The sequence below is a fragment of the Dermochelys coriacea genome, chromosome 13 (assembly GCF_009764565.3).
Source record: "Dermochelys coriacea isolate rDerCor1 chromosome 13, rDerCor1.pri.v4, whole genome shotgun sequence".
Lineage (NCBI taxonomy): Eukaryota > Metazoa > Chordata > Testudines > Dermochelyidae > Dermochelys > Dermochelys coriacea.
The window spans coordinates 35,387,089-35,399,653 of record NC_050080.1 but is presented as its reverse complement, the minus strand read 5'-3'; the positions used below and the strand labels follow the sequence as shown (position 1 = coordinate 35,399,653).

General features: G+C 61.2%; 2 protein-coding genes across 2 annotated transcripts; one reads left to right on the top strand and one right to left on the bottom strand.

Moving 5' to 3' along the window:
• Positions 1-6: 6 nt before the first annotated feature.
• APEX1 (apurinic/apyrimidinic endodeoxyribonuclease 1) lies at positions 7-4,937 on the top strand. Its single transcript, XM_038370048.2, has 3 exons — positions 7-205; positions 3,205-3,397; positions 3,667-4,937. The coding sequence occupies exons 1-3, from the start codon at positions 68-70 to the stop codon at positions 4,179-4,181; spliced, it is 846 nt and encodes a 281-aa protein (XP_038225976.1). The 5' UTR covers positions 7-67; the 3' UTR covers positions 4,182-4,937.
• Positions 4,938-6,205: 1,268 nt separating this feature from the next.
• Positions 6,206-11,119, bottom strand: PIP4P1 (phosphatidylinositol-4,5-bisphosphate 4-phosphatase 1). The gene is made up of 7 exons (XM_038370047.2): positions 10,834-11,119; positions 10,344-10,534; positions 9,814-9,920; positions 9,344-9,449; positions 9,035-9,087; positions 8,612-8,702; positions 6,206-8,368 (listed from the first exon to the last, which is right to left on the bottom strand). The coding sequence occupies exons 1-7, from the start codon at positions 10,994-10,996 to the stop codon at positions 8,225-8,227; spliced, it is 855 nt and encodes a 284-aa protein (XP_038225975.1). The 5' UTR covers positions 10,997-11,119; the 3' UTR covers positions 6,206-8,224.
• Between the last annotated feature and the right edge of the window lie 1,446 nt (positions 11,120-12,565).

Below are 12,565 nucleotides of genomic sequence, written 5' to 3'. Positions count from 1 at the left end.
TCTTTCCTGCTCCCCAGAGCCTGGGGCAAAGAAGAGCAAGAAGGGGGCAGCGAAGGGCCCCAAGGAGATGGTGGCGGAGGGCCCCATCCTGTACCAGGATCCGCCCGACAAGATCACCTCCCCCGGTGGGCAGAAGTACACCCTGAAGGTCACATCGTGGAACGTGGATGGGCTCCGGGCCTGGGTCAAGAAGAAGGGCCTGGAGGTAGGAGCAGGTCTCTCAGGACGCTGAGCTCTGCCAGTCCTTGCTGGGCTACGCAGCTCCTCCCCAGTTCGGACCACCCACGTTGGGGCCCTGGTCTACACCTGATAGTAACAAGGTGCCAGGGGCTAAGGCCACCCCTACCCCTGCAGCAGAGCTGTCCCTAGACATTTTGGTGCCCTATGCAGCCCCCCCACGGGGGAAGGGGCTGGCCCCAGGCCTCTGTGGGGGGGTAGGAGCAGGTTTGGGGGGCAGGTGGGAAACCGCCCCCCAGCACGAGCTGGCAGAGTGGGTTGGGGACGGGTCGCTCCATTTCCTGCTGCCCGGTGAATGCAGGGAAGGCCCAACCCCGCACTCAAGGGGCAGCGGGAAGTGGATTGACCCAGCCCCAGCCCGCTCCACTCTGCTCCCCTGGTTCCTATCTCAGGGGATTTGGCCTATTTACCCTGAATATTTAAAGATCAATTACTTACCAAAATCCCATTATCCCATCATACCATCTCCTCCATACTCGATAAGTTTATGGAGGAGATGGTATGATGGGATAATGGGATTTTGGTAAGTAATTGATCTTTAAATATTCAGGGTAAATAGGCCAAATCCCCTGAGATGGGATATTAGATGGATGGGATCTGATTTACTATAGAAAACTCTTTCCTGGGTATCTGGCTGGTGAATCTTGCCCATGTGCTCAGGGTTTGGCTGATTGCCATGTTTGGGGTCGGGAGGGAGTTTTCCTCCAGGGCAGATTGGAGAGGCCCTGGAGGTTTTTTTTGCCTTCCTTTGTAGCATGGGGCATGGTTGACTGGAGGGAGGCTTCTCTGCTCCCTCGAAGTTTTGAACCATGATTTGAGGACTTCAATAGCTCAGACATGGGTGAGGTTTTTCATAGGAGTGGGTGGGTGACATTCTGTGGCCTGCGCTGTGCAGGAGGTCGGACTAGATGATCAGAGTGGTCCCTTCTGACCTTAGTATCTATTAATCTATGAATCCTAGCCTTGGGACTTGAGGGGGCAGGGGGGAACTGCCCTCCAGAACACACCAGCGATGCAGAGAGAGCTGCGGCCGGGTTGCTCCACTTCCTGCTACCCCATGAATGCAGGGCGTACCTGACCACTGCTGCAGTCCCCTGGGATGTTGCTCAGGGGAAGGGGTGGAGTGGGGCTGGAGCGGGGGCTGAGGAGGGGCAGGGGCTTTGGGGAAGGGGTGGAGTGGGAGTAGGGCTGGGGCTGGTGCAGAGCAGGGGCGGGGGCCATGGGGAAGAGGCGGAGCACGGGCAGGGGCAGCTTTCCTGGCTGGCTCAGCTGGCTGGGGGATCTGGCTGCCACTGGAGTAGCATGCAGCTGCGTAGGGCGCCAGGAAATTTGTATATGGGTATGGACGGCCCTGCCCTGCAGAGGCTGCAGTGTGGCCTTGTGACTACAGCTAGAGATCTTACAGCAGCGGGGGCTGGGAGCCAGGACTCCTGGGTTCTATCCCAGCTAAGTGAGGGGAGTGGAGTGGAGTCTAGTGAATTAGAGTAGTGGGGCTGGGAGCCAGGACTTCTGGGTTCTCTCCCTGGCTCTGCCATTGACCTTCTGGGCGACCTTGGGCTAGTCCCTTCCCCTCCCCATGCCTGTTTCCCCACCTGTGCAGTGGGGATAAGGATCCTGACCTCCTTTGGAAGGAGCTTTAAGCTCTGCTGAGAAGTGCTCTAGCTGAGTTAGGGATTGGGATTTTTTCCCTGCAGAAAAAATCTTCCAGGTTGTGGGGGATTTCGCAGTGTATTTCATGGGTCAGATTTTCCACCTGGAGTTTGGATTCCCACATTCACTACTTTGGGATTTTTTTGCAAATCTAGAAATTTTAGATTTTTAGATTTATTTCATTTTCCTCTCCTGCTTTGTGCCTCCAAGTTGAGCGCAGTGAGCAATGGCTGGGCTGTGGGAACGTTGGCGTGCATTGGAAAAGTCACCTAATGCCAGAGACACAGAGGTTCTTAGTGGCCCTTCCCGCTCTGCTGCCCCAGACTCCTTCGTCCCTTGGGCACTCACTAACTCTTCTACAAATTAGAGACGCTTGGAGACATCCTAGAATAGGGGAAAAACAGCCAATTTGAATCCTAGGCATCCTGCCTCTGTTACATTTCCTGGCTGGTAAATGGGAAGTGGGGCATGGGTGTGTCCTAAATTTCCAAACATGTTTGCTTTTCCTAACCCAGAATGAAATTTTAACTCAAAATTGGCATTCGTCACCCCCCCAAATCCCACTGGACAGAGGGAAAATGATGTGGCTGTAAAAAACTGAAGCAGTTAACTTGAGTTCATGAACGGCTGATTCCCTCAAGCCTGGTCCACAGCCAGATTTGTACCCAGTTTGGTTCCAGTGGGATCGTTCAAATGGGTCTGAAGTCTGAAAAAGGGGGTCAGGATGAGGGTGGATAAGCAGCTGGATAGGAGCTCGCAGGGCATTGCTAGGGCCCGCCGGAGTCATACGCCTCCGGGATGAAGAAACAGGCAAATCTGGAGTAGGTGCAGAGAGGTTATTTTACTTCTGGGAGTTGAAGCTAGACAGATGCAGCCTGGAAATAAGGGGTACATTTTTCATAATGAAGGTGACTAATTGGAACAATGTGCCAAGGGTCAAGGTGGATTCTCCATCCCAGGCAATTTTGAACAGCTCTGCACTAGGAATTGTTGTGGGGCAGTTCGCCAGCCTGGGCTATCCAAGCAGTCGGACGAAATGATCCCACTGGTCCCTTCTGGCCTTGGATCTGTGAGTGTCCATAGTGTGGAAGCGGTTTTACTGGTCTGAAAGTGCTGTTGCTGGGCCGGCTGGTCCCCAGCAACCAGCATGGAAATCCACGGCCAGGGGCGGGGAGGACACAGGTGCTCCGAGGGAGGGGATGAGCCGGAGGGAAGTGGGGTGGAGTTGGGGGGCAGGATACCTGGGTTCTCTTCCTCATCCTATGAGGTTCCCAGAGAGAGGCTCCCAGCCCCGCTGATCCCACTTTTCCCCTGCAGTGGGTGCGTGAGGAGGACCCCGACGTACTGTGCCTGCAGGAGACCAAGTGTGCAGAGAAGCTGCTGCCCCCCGAGATGTGGGAGATGCCCGAGTATCCCCACAAGTACTGGGCCTGCGCCGGGGCCAAGGAGGGCTACAGCGGGGTGGCTCTGCTCTGCAAGACAGAGCCGCTCAGCATCACCTACGGCATTGGTAGGGACCTGCCCCATCCCACAGCCTCTGCTTGCTGAGCCTGTGCTCCCTGCCCACTGTACCCCCTACCAACCTCTGCTTGCAGACCCCTCTTTGCCCACTGCCATGTCCTCTGCCTGCCAATCCCTCTCTGTGCCCCCTACAGCCTTGGTCAGGCCCTCTGGCCTTTCCTCTTGTCCCATGCCCCTTTCCCTTGACCCTTGCCATGCCCCCTATGTCCAGGGCCTCTCCCCTTTGCCCTCTGATGCAAGCTCCGTGTTTCCTCGCAGGCGAGGAGGAGCATGACCAGGAGGGCCGGGTGATCACGGCCGAGTTCCCCTCGCACTTCCTGGTGACTGCCTACGTGCCCAACGCAGGCCGGGGGCTGGTGCGGCTGGAGTACCGCCAGCGCTGGGATGCCGCCTTCCGGGCCTACCTGCGGGGGCTGGATGCTCGCAAGCCCCTGGTGCTCTGCGGGGATCTCAACGTGGCCCATGCCGAGATCGACCTGAAGAACCCCAAGGGCAACAAGAAGTCGGCAGGCTTCACGCCCGAGGAGCGCCAGGGCTTTGGGGAGCTGCTGGCAGCCGGCTTCACTGACACCTTCCGCCACCTCTACCCCGACACGCCCCACGCTTACACCTTCTGGACCTACATGATGAATGCCCGCGCCAAGAACGTGGGCTGGCGCCTCGACTACTTCCTGGTCTCAATGCGCCTGCTGGGGGCGTTGTGCGACAGCAAGATCCGTTCCCAGGTCATGGGCAGCGACCACTGCCCCGTCACCCTCTACATGGCCCTGTGAGCAGCCTGATATGGTCCCAACACCCCTGTATGGCCCTGGGAGCAGGGCGGGAGGGGGTGGGCCATACAGCCTGCTATGGCTCTGACACCCCTGTATAGCCCTATGATGGAGGGGTTGGGGCCATACAGCTAGGTATGGGCTCAACACCCCCTCTATAGCTGTGGGAGTGGGCCCATACACCTCTCTATGGCCCTGCGTGAGGTGGGGGATCCATATGGCCATATGTGGCCCTGCACCCTTCCTCTCTAGTCCTGTGAGTAGGATGGCCCGTACACCTCTATGGCTTTGTGAGCAAGAAGGGATTGGGCCCACATGCCCTATACATCCCTGTGAGGCTGGGGGGAGTAGAGGGAAAGCCCCCCCCAGATCAGGGGTGACTTCCCCCCAAAATGAGACCTGATTCAACCCCCCCCCCAACTTGTGGGCCCTGGTGCGGTAAAGCCCAGAATATCAGCAGATCCTTCCCCATCTGAAAGACCATGAGCCTCCCAAATTCAGCCCTGAACCCCCAAACTCACCCAGTGACCCCCAGTCTGAGGCCAGGAGGCTCCTGAACTCGTACCCCCTGAGGGCCATCCAAGCAGCCCCCCTTATCCCAACCTCCCTCCATCCTAGCCTCCAGAGAATTTCTCACCCCAGGAACTATTTTTTACCTGTAGAATTAAGCTGCTGCCTTTCCTTTAAACCAGCCCCCCATTCTTTGCAGGGGGAGGGGCACAGAGCTATGAGGAGCATTGATTAAAGTCTTTGAAAGGAGATGCTGTGTTTTATCTTGCCCTCTGAGGGAGTGAGGCAGAGCTGGGAGACAGTCACCCTCATGCTGCCTGCTGGCCTTTCTAGCTGGGTTCCCCCGCAGGAGGCAGCTGCGAGTGAAGGGGGCTTTGTGGGGAGGCAGAGTTGGACTGAGGGCCCTGTCTGGGACATCACAGCTTAGAACAGAGGGATCCCCGCAGACACTCAACTTCCAATTACAGAAATAATGGCTGGGTAAGGGGGAGCTGCTCCGAGTGTGACCGATGCTGCCTGGGTCTGCCGACAGCGTGAACCCATTGCTGGATGATGGGGAGAGCAACCACGAGCATGACTGACGTTCCCTGGTTCTGCCGAGAGCCTGAGCCTATTGATAGGAGAGGGGGAACTGTCCCATGCATTTCAATGGGGTGTTCCATCCCAGACCCACTGCTCTGGGGGAACCAACTCCACGCCTGAAGGAGAGGTTTGGTGAGCAGAGCCCTCCTGCTCCTGGGGAGGGAGGACGGTATGCACAGGGGGTGCCTTAATCCACCCGCAGCTGTTTCAGCCACATATGGGCTGAGGAGGAGTTGGGGTCCTACAGAGGGACACCATCAGGGGGCCCCCCACGTCTCCAGCAAAGGGGTGGATCCAGCCCTGGCCTGGTGGAGACACCAGCCTGGCTACAGGACACTTCTCTCCCAGGACTCTTGCTGCACACCCTGCCCCTCCCAGAGCTGGAAGAGAACCCAGGAGTCCTGGCTCCCAGGCCCCTGCTATAACTACTAGACCCTACTCCCCTCCCAGAAATCCCCATCCAAGCCAGGAGCAGGAGGCTCTAGGGGTTGCCAGCACTCGGGACTGAGCTCCAATCAGCCCCCTAGCTAGAAACCTCAGATACCTTCAACCACTGCCAACCTAGGGGGCGCTAGCCCCATGGCAGGGGACTGGCTGGCTCAGGGTGGAGAATGGGACACGGGGCCTTTCCCTTCTAGGGGGCACCGGCCATGATCCAGCCCTGTGGCAGGGCACTGGCTGGCTCAGGGGCAGGGAATGGGACACAGGGCCTTTCCCCTCTAGGGGGTACCAGCTCAGATCAGGCCCACAGTGCAGGCTGGCTGGCTCAGAAGTATGGGGCCCCCCCTCCAACCACAGTGGCTGTCCCTGGCTGTTGTTGCCCCTGTGGTGTAATGAGTTGGTGGGCTCTCAAGCTGACAATGGGCTCCCCAGACCCAGCTCTCTTCCCCCCCGCCGGTCACCGTGGGGCAGAGCGAGGGAGTCAGGCAGGCAGATGCCATATGGAATCTCTTTATTTACACTATCAGGGCATCCATCAGTTGGGCCGGCCCTCCCCCAGGACAGACACACCAGGTTAAAGTAGCACTGTATGGGGTGGGGGGCAGGGGGGAAATGGGGGAAGAAACCCGGGGCTGGATTTAAATAGCTATGTACAGGGGAGTGGTCAGTATGTACAAGCCAGAGCAGCAGGGAGCCCTGGAAAGGGGATGAACCCCACGTCCCAACCCCCCAAAGATCCCTGAAGAACCGAGGCCGGAGACGTTCTGTTCTCCCTCCCCAAATGGGAGGCCAGCACCAGGCACCTCTCATCACCAACCCTCCAGGCAGATCACCCCCAGTCCTCTCCATCCCACTGCCCCCTCCCACTGGGGGTCCCCAACCCCACACCAGGGGAGGCAGGGCCCAGGCAAGGGAGCCGGTGCATGGCCGTGTGGGGAGGAGTTAGGGGGCGGGAGAAGGGGTTGAGTTAGGATCACACCCTCCACATGCGGCAATGGGGGCAGCGCTCTGCTCCCCAGGATGCAGCCATCAGCCCAATCAGGGAGCAGGGGCTGGATGGGAAAGGGTTGCCCCATGGGGGAACTCTGAGGCATGCTGGAAAGGCTGAGGGTCCCCACACGACAAGAGCATTACCCAGTGGCTCCCCTGCAGGAATGTGCAAAGAACCAGAGCAGCTGGGGGGGGGGTGGGAAGAGAGCAAACCCAGAGCAGCTTCCCCCAGGCAGCGGGGGTGGGGGGAGGGATCAGGGCAGTGGCTGCTCCCACCAGCTCCCTCACCCAAATAAAGATTAGCTGTGGTCCCTAAACAGAGCCAGGGCACAGGCCCTTCCCTTCTAGGGGGTACCGGCTCCCATCTGGCCCCAGGGCAGGGACTGGCTGGTTCAGGGAGGAAGGGAATGGGACATGGGGTCTGTTCCCTCTAGAGGGCACCAGCTCTGATGTGGCCCCAGGGCAGAGGACTGGGTGGCTTGGGGGATGGGCCTGACAGAGCACAGATCAGTGGGGTGAACAGTGGCCTAAGAGATGAACCCACCATGAAGCAGCAGTGAGCTGAATCCTACTCATCATCCCCGTTCCCTGGTGTCAGCTCCCCTCCCCAGAATGTACTCTATGCCCCCCCAGCTGGGAGGCCCCCTTCACGCCCCACTTCCCTGCAGGCCAAGGGGGTGATGGGCATGGCAGTGCCCCCATCAGGATGGATTTGGGACCCCCCAGTGACTTGGCAGCTATGGGGGCTTCCTTCTTCCCTCTGGCCACCTCATCCCAGGCAGAGAGTCGCTGCTCCATCACCCAGGGTGTTGGGGCTGGTAGGTGCCAGCTCCATCATCCAGTGTCCCTTAGGTGCATGGGGTCTCAAGGGTGGAAAGTCCCGTCTCCGTCATCCAGTGTCCCTTGGGTGGAGGTGGTGGGTCCCAGCTCCGTCATCTAGCATCCCTTGGGCGTGTGGGGAGGTGGGTCCCAGCTCCATCGCCCAGTGTCCCTTGGGTACGTGGGGTCTCCTGGGTGGTGAGTCCCAGCTCCGTCGCCCAGCGTCCCTTGGGTACGTGGGGTCTCCTGGGTGGTGAGTCTCAGCTCCGTCGCCCAGCGTCCCTTGGGTGGGGGTGGTGAGTCTCAGCTCCGTCGCCCAGCGTCCCTTGGGTGCATGAAGTCTCCTGGGTGGTGGGTCCCAGGATCCATTGCTCAGTGTCCCCTTGGGGGTGAAAGGGGGTCCCATCTCCATTGCCCAGTGTCCCTTGGCTGGGTTGGTTCCAGCTGAGCCACTGTAATCCAGCTCCCTCTCGGGTTGGTCCAGACAGAGCTACCATAGTCCACTTTCCCTCTTGGGCTGGTGGGGCCCCTTGCCCTTGTGAGCACTGCAGCTGCCTCCATTGGTCACGTCCTGTGGAGGTCTCCTGCTCAGGCGGGATGGGAGGGGAACAGGACCAAGGCAAGGGGCACAGGAGCGGACCAGGGGGCTGGGCAGAAGCTGGCTGAGATGGGCGGGGCTCCCCACAGCAGGGGCTGGGGGCAGCTCAGGAGAAGTTCTGGACAGGGTGGCTGACTCGCATGCAGGCCCAGTACATGGCCCGGCCCAGACACAGCACAGCCAGGAGAATGACCAGCGCCCAGGAAGCGTAGATCCCACTGTACTGTCGGGCATGCTTCCACGTGCCGAACTGCGCAGAGAGAGACAGCAGTGTCAGGACACCTGGGTTCCAGCCCGGCTCTGCGCTGGGAGGGAGGTCTAATGATTGAGGGGGCAGGGGGGTTGGGATCAGGTCTCCTGGGTTCTATGTCCAAAAGGCCCTTCCCCACTCAATGCCCCCTTTCTCCCGGGGCAGCATGGCGACTTAGACGCCCTGGGCAGTCCTAAGGCTCCGTCAGCATGGCTCGCTCCCCTGTCCCAGTCACACACTCACCGCTAGGCCTGTGGCAGCTACAGCCACTAGGACACCGAGGAGGAGGCAGCAAATGCATCTCTTCCGGGGGTACCTGCGCCCGATGGAGGAGCTATGGGGAAGAGAGTCAGAGTCAGACATGGACACGCAGGAGTCCTGGCCCCCTGCCCCCAGCCACCCTATTCCCCTCCCACAGCCAGAAAGAGAAACCAGGAGTCCTGGCCCCCAGCCCCACTAGACCCCATTCCCCTCCCAGAGCCGAGGAGAGAACCCTGCCTCTGAGCTCAACCACTCCCCATGCCCTTAGACCCCACACTTCGGCCTCACTTTCACAGTCTCTTCCACCCCTAAGCCCACATGGGCCCAGCCCCACCCCCAGGACCAGGTCTCTCTTGCCCCGAGACCCATTGCCCCGGGTCACAGTTACAGGACAGGGAAACTTACACTTTGCGGCAGTGCGGGCAGCGGGCTAAGGTGCGGTCTGTGAACTCTGTCCACTGGAAGAATGAGAACCAGAGAGAAACACACATAAGACACCCAGCTTCCTCCTCTACCCACTACACCCCACACCCCTCCCACAGCCAGAACCCAGGAATCCTGGCTCCCAGCCTCCTGCTTTACCCACTAGACCCAACATCCCTCCTACAGCCACAGATAGAACCCAGGAGTCCTGGTTCCCAGCCCCCCTGCTGAACCCACACTCCGCACCCCTCCCAGAGCCAGAACCCAGGAGTCCTGGCTGCCCCTGCTTACCAGGAAAGTATTCTTGCAATGTCCACAGATGACCCGCACTCCCACAGGCTGGGGCTCAGGGCTCAGAGGCCCCGGGTGCACCGGGCCCAGGTTAATGATCCTTTTGCTGCAGCAGGGGAGAGAAAGCAACAGGGATGAAAGTGGAGCCCTGCCCTGTCCTGGGTACCAAGCCAGGCTGTGACCCAGGGACTGCTGGTGCCAACTGGCAGGGGGCACAGGGTGTGGCCAGGAGGTTACAGGGATCCCCGGGGTCAGATAGCTGCACACTAATTCACCACGTGAGACATTGGCTGAGAGCGAGAGGATTGTGTCTACACTGGAAGTTGCGTTCCTGAAGCTAAGGCCAGTCGGGCACAGACAGGTTTTCTCCCACTCAGGTACCCCAGGAAGCGTCACCCAGGCCTAACGTGCCCTCGGTGCCGCCCCTCCCCACTGCCCAGCACGGCTGGGGAACCCCCCCTGTGGCTCACCAGTAGGGCCGGGGACAGGCGATGCGCTGGGATGTCACCTTGCAGATCAGCAGGCAGTTGCAGGGACATCTCACGTACTTCTTCCCCGGGGGGGCGTTCTTGATCGGCTGCAGTAGAAACAGAGAGGAGGCCTGAGCCTGGGGGGTGCTGGAGGCCAGGACTTCTGGGTTCCACCCCTGGCTCTGGAGGGGGCACAGCAATCTCAGACCTTTTGCTCCACTTCCCCTGGTCCCAGCCTTGGGGTCTCCCAGCTCCAGCCAAATCCCAAGGGAGTCTCCAGAGCTGAGAATTGCCATTCCAGCTTTACGGAGGCACCGTCTCCCGATGCCTTGTACTAGGGGCCAACAGACAACCCCCAAATCCCTCCCATTCCTGGGGGGCCCCTCAGGGACTCCAGCTGGGCTCACTGGAGAGACAGAGACAGGCATATGGTGGGGGAAGAGAGTAGTGGGACCTCACAGGGAGGTGAATGGGAGATCCAGCCCCCCACAGGAACACCGGTGAAATCACTCCAGTCTGGCCCAGCTCACCGTGGCCTCGTTGCAGACACTGCACTTCACCACATGCTGGTGCATCTTGCCCTCCACGTTGATGAGGCTCTGGCAGACGCGGCAGGTGATCATGGGGGCGCTGCCACTGTCAGGGCTGGCCATGGGCGAGTAGGGCGGGGGGTCTTCACTGTGCAGCACGGCTGGGTGCCCGTCGGGGAATTGTGGGAAGCCTGGGCAAGGGAACCACAGGCTACAGCCACCTGCAAGTCAGCCTGCCCTAGGCCGCTTAGCCCCACCCACCTCCCAAAGCACCTCCCCGAGTCTCATCTTCCAGCCATTAGCTCCACCCAACAAACCACATAGCTCCTCCCAGTTCCCTTAGCCCTGCCCACCAAGACCCTCCCTGACATCTGCAGCCCCCCACAGCCCCATCGATCAAGACCCCTAACCCCTCCCCAGAAGCTGTGGCCCCCACAGCACCGCTCACACCGCCCCTCCCCTGCAAGGCCGTGGAGGCGGGGCCGCTCACCATGGGGCGGGGCCGGCTTCCCTGCGGCGGGACCCCCGTAGGGCGGGAGCGGCGCGGAGGGCACGAGCCCGCCGGGACCGGCCAAGACTCCGCCCGCCCCGGGAGTCCCCGGCTCGCCGAGCTCCGCGGCCAGCAACGGGGAGCGTTCGCCGTCCCCCGACATCGCCGCTTCCCGGCTACCGTAGCGCCCGTCCCCGGCTCCCCGCAGGGATGTCCTGAGTCACGTGAGAGGGAGACGGCCGCCTATTGGCCAAGAGGCGACTGGGTAGCAGTCATGTGACACCAACATCACGTGAGCGGCCAGTTGTCAGCACGTGACATTAATGCTCCTCACCCATTGGCTGGATTCGTCGCCCTTCTCATGTGACTCGAACTGGGCACCCGAATGGCTCGACTAACGGCGCCTTCCCCCCACGTGATCCCAGGGGCTTCTCTTACTGGCTGAACCTTGGCAATCAGTCCCACATGATGAAAACTCTGATTGGCCAATCACTCAGCCCGTCGCACCGTCAGCGCTTTCACGCCGTCTGATTGGCTGGACGCAGCCACTACCCCTCGCGCGACCTCTCCGGCCCCCGCCCATTGGCTAGCGTCGAACTCGCCCGACCCACCAAGCCCAGCCCCGGCTGCTCCGCTCCCGCCTTCCAGGCGCAGTGCGCCTCGTTGGCTGTTTCCCATGTCAGTCTAGCCGGGCCTCATCCCGTTGGCCGTACCCACTCCCAGCGATGGCCCTTCCCACTGCCCGGCAACGGCCTTCCTTATAGCCCCGCCCTCCGCAACCCCCGCCTCCTTGTCGGAGGAAGGGGGAACTCCGCCTATGGGGCGGGACTGAGCGCGCGGGGGGCGGGGCCATCCCTGGCCCCCTCTCCCGAGCCCTCAGCCTTGGCCCCAGCCCCGCCCGGGGATTTCCCGTCCCCCCGTAAAAGGCCGCCTTTTACTTCCTGGGGAGCCTGTGGCCCCGAGCCCCCCCGCGCCGGTGGCATGCGAGGCGGGGGGCGGGGGGCGCTGGGAGAGGGTGAACAATCGGGGGCGGGTGTTACGGTTACATGTAGACGAGAAAGCCCCGAATAAAGGGAGGTCTGGTCACTCCCCGACGCCGGGGGGCTGGGAAGGGGTGTGTCCGCTGCTGCGGGGAGGGGAGGAGGGGGCTGGATTGGGGGTGTCTGGCGCTGGGGGGCTGGGAGTAGGGGGGCTGGATTGGGGGTGTCTGGCGCTGGGGGACTGGGAGTAGGGGGGCTGGATTGGGGGTGTCTGGCGTCGGGGGATTGGGAGGAGGGGGCTGGATTGGGGGTGTCTGGCGCTGGGGGGCTGGGAGTAGGGGGGCTGGATTGGGGGTGTCTGTGGCGTCGGGGGATTGGGAGGAGGGGGCTGGATTGGGGGGTGTCTGGCGCTGGGGAGCTGGGAGGAGGGGGGCTGGATTGGGGGTGTCTCTGGCGTCGGGGGATTGGGAGGAGGGGGCTGGATTGGGGGGTGTCTGGCGCTGGGGGACTGGGAGTAGGGGGCTGGATTGGGGGTGTCTCTGGCGTCGGGGGATTGGGAGGAGGGGGCTGGATTGGGGGGTGTCTGGCGCTGGGGGACTGGGAGTAGGGGGGCTGGATTGGGGGTGTCTCTGGCGTCGGGGGATTGGGAGGAGGGGGCTGGATTGGGGGGTGTCTGGCGCTGGGGAGCTGGGAGTAGGGGGGCTGGATTGGGGGTGTCTCTGGCGTCGGGGGATTGGGAGGAGGGGGCTGGA

Bases quoted from the DNA above. Each gene is read 5' to 3' on its own strand.
- APEX1 (XM_038370048.2), top strand. From the start codon at position 68: ATGGTGGCGGAGGGCCCCATCCTGTACCAGGATCCGCCCGACAAGATC. The intron at 206-3,204 runs GTAGGAGCAGGT...TTTCCCCTGCAG, and splicing joins TCAAGAAGAAGGGCCTGGAG to TGGGTGCGTGAGGAGGACCC. The intron at 3,398-3,666 runs GTAGGGACCTGC...GTTTCCTCGCAG, and splicing joins CAGCATCACCTACGGCATTG to GCGAGGAGGAGCATGACCAG.
- PIP4P1 (XM_038370047.2), bottom strand. From the start codon at position 10,996: ATGTCGGGGGACGGCGAACGCTCCCCGTTGCTGGCCGCGGAGCTCGGC. The intron at 10,535-10,833 runs GTGAGCGGCCCC...TCCCTTGCCCAG, and splicing joins GAAGCCGGCCCCGCCCCATG to GCTTCCCACAATTCCCCGAC. The intron at 9,088-9,343 runs GTAAGCAGGGGC...TCATTCTTCCAG, and splicing joins ATTGCAAGAATACTTTCCTG to TGGACAGAGTTCACAGACCG.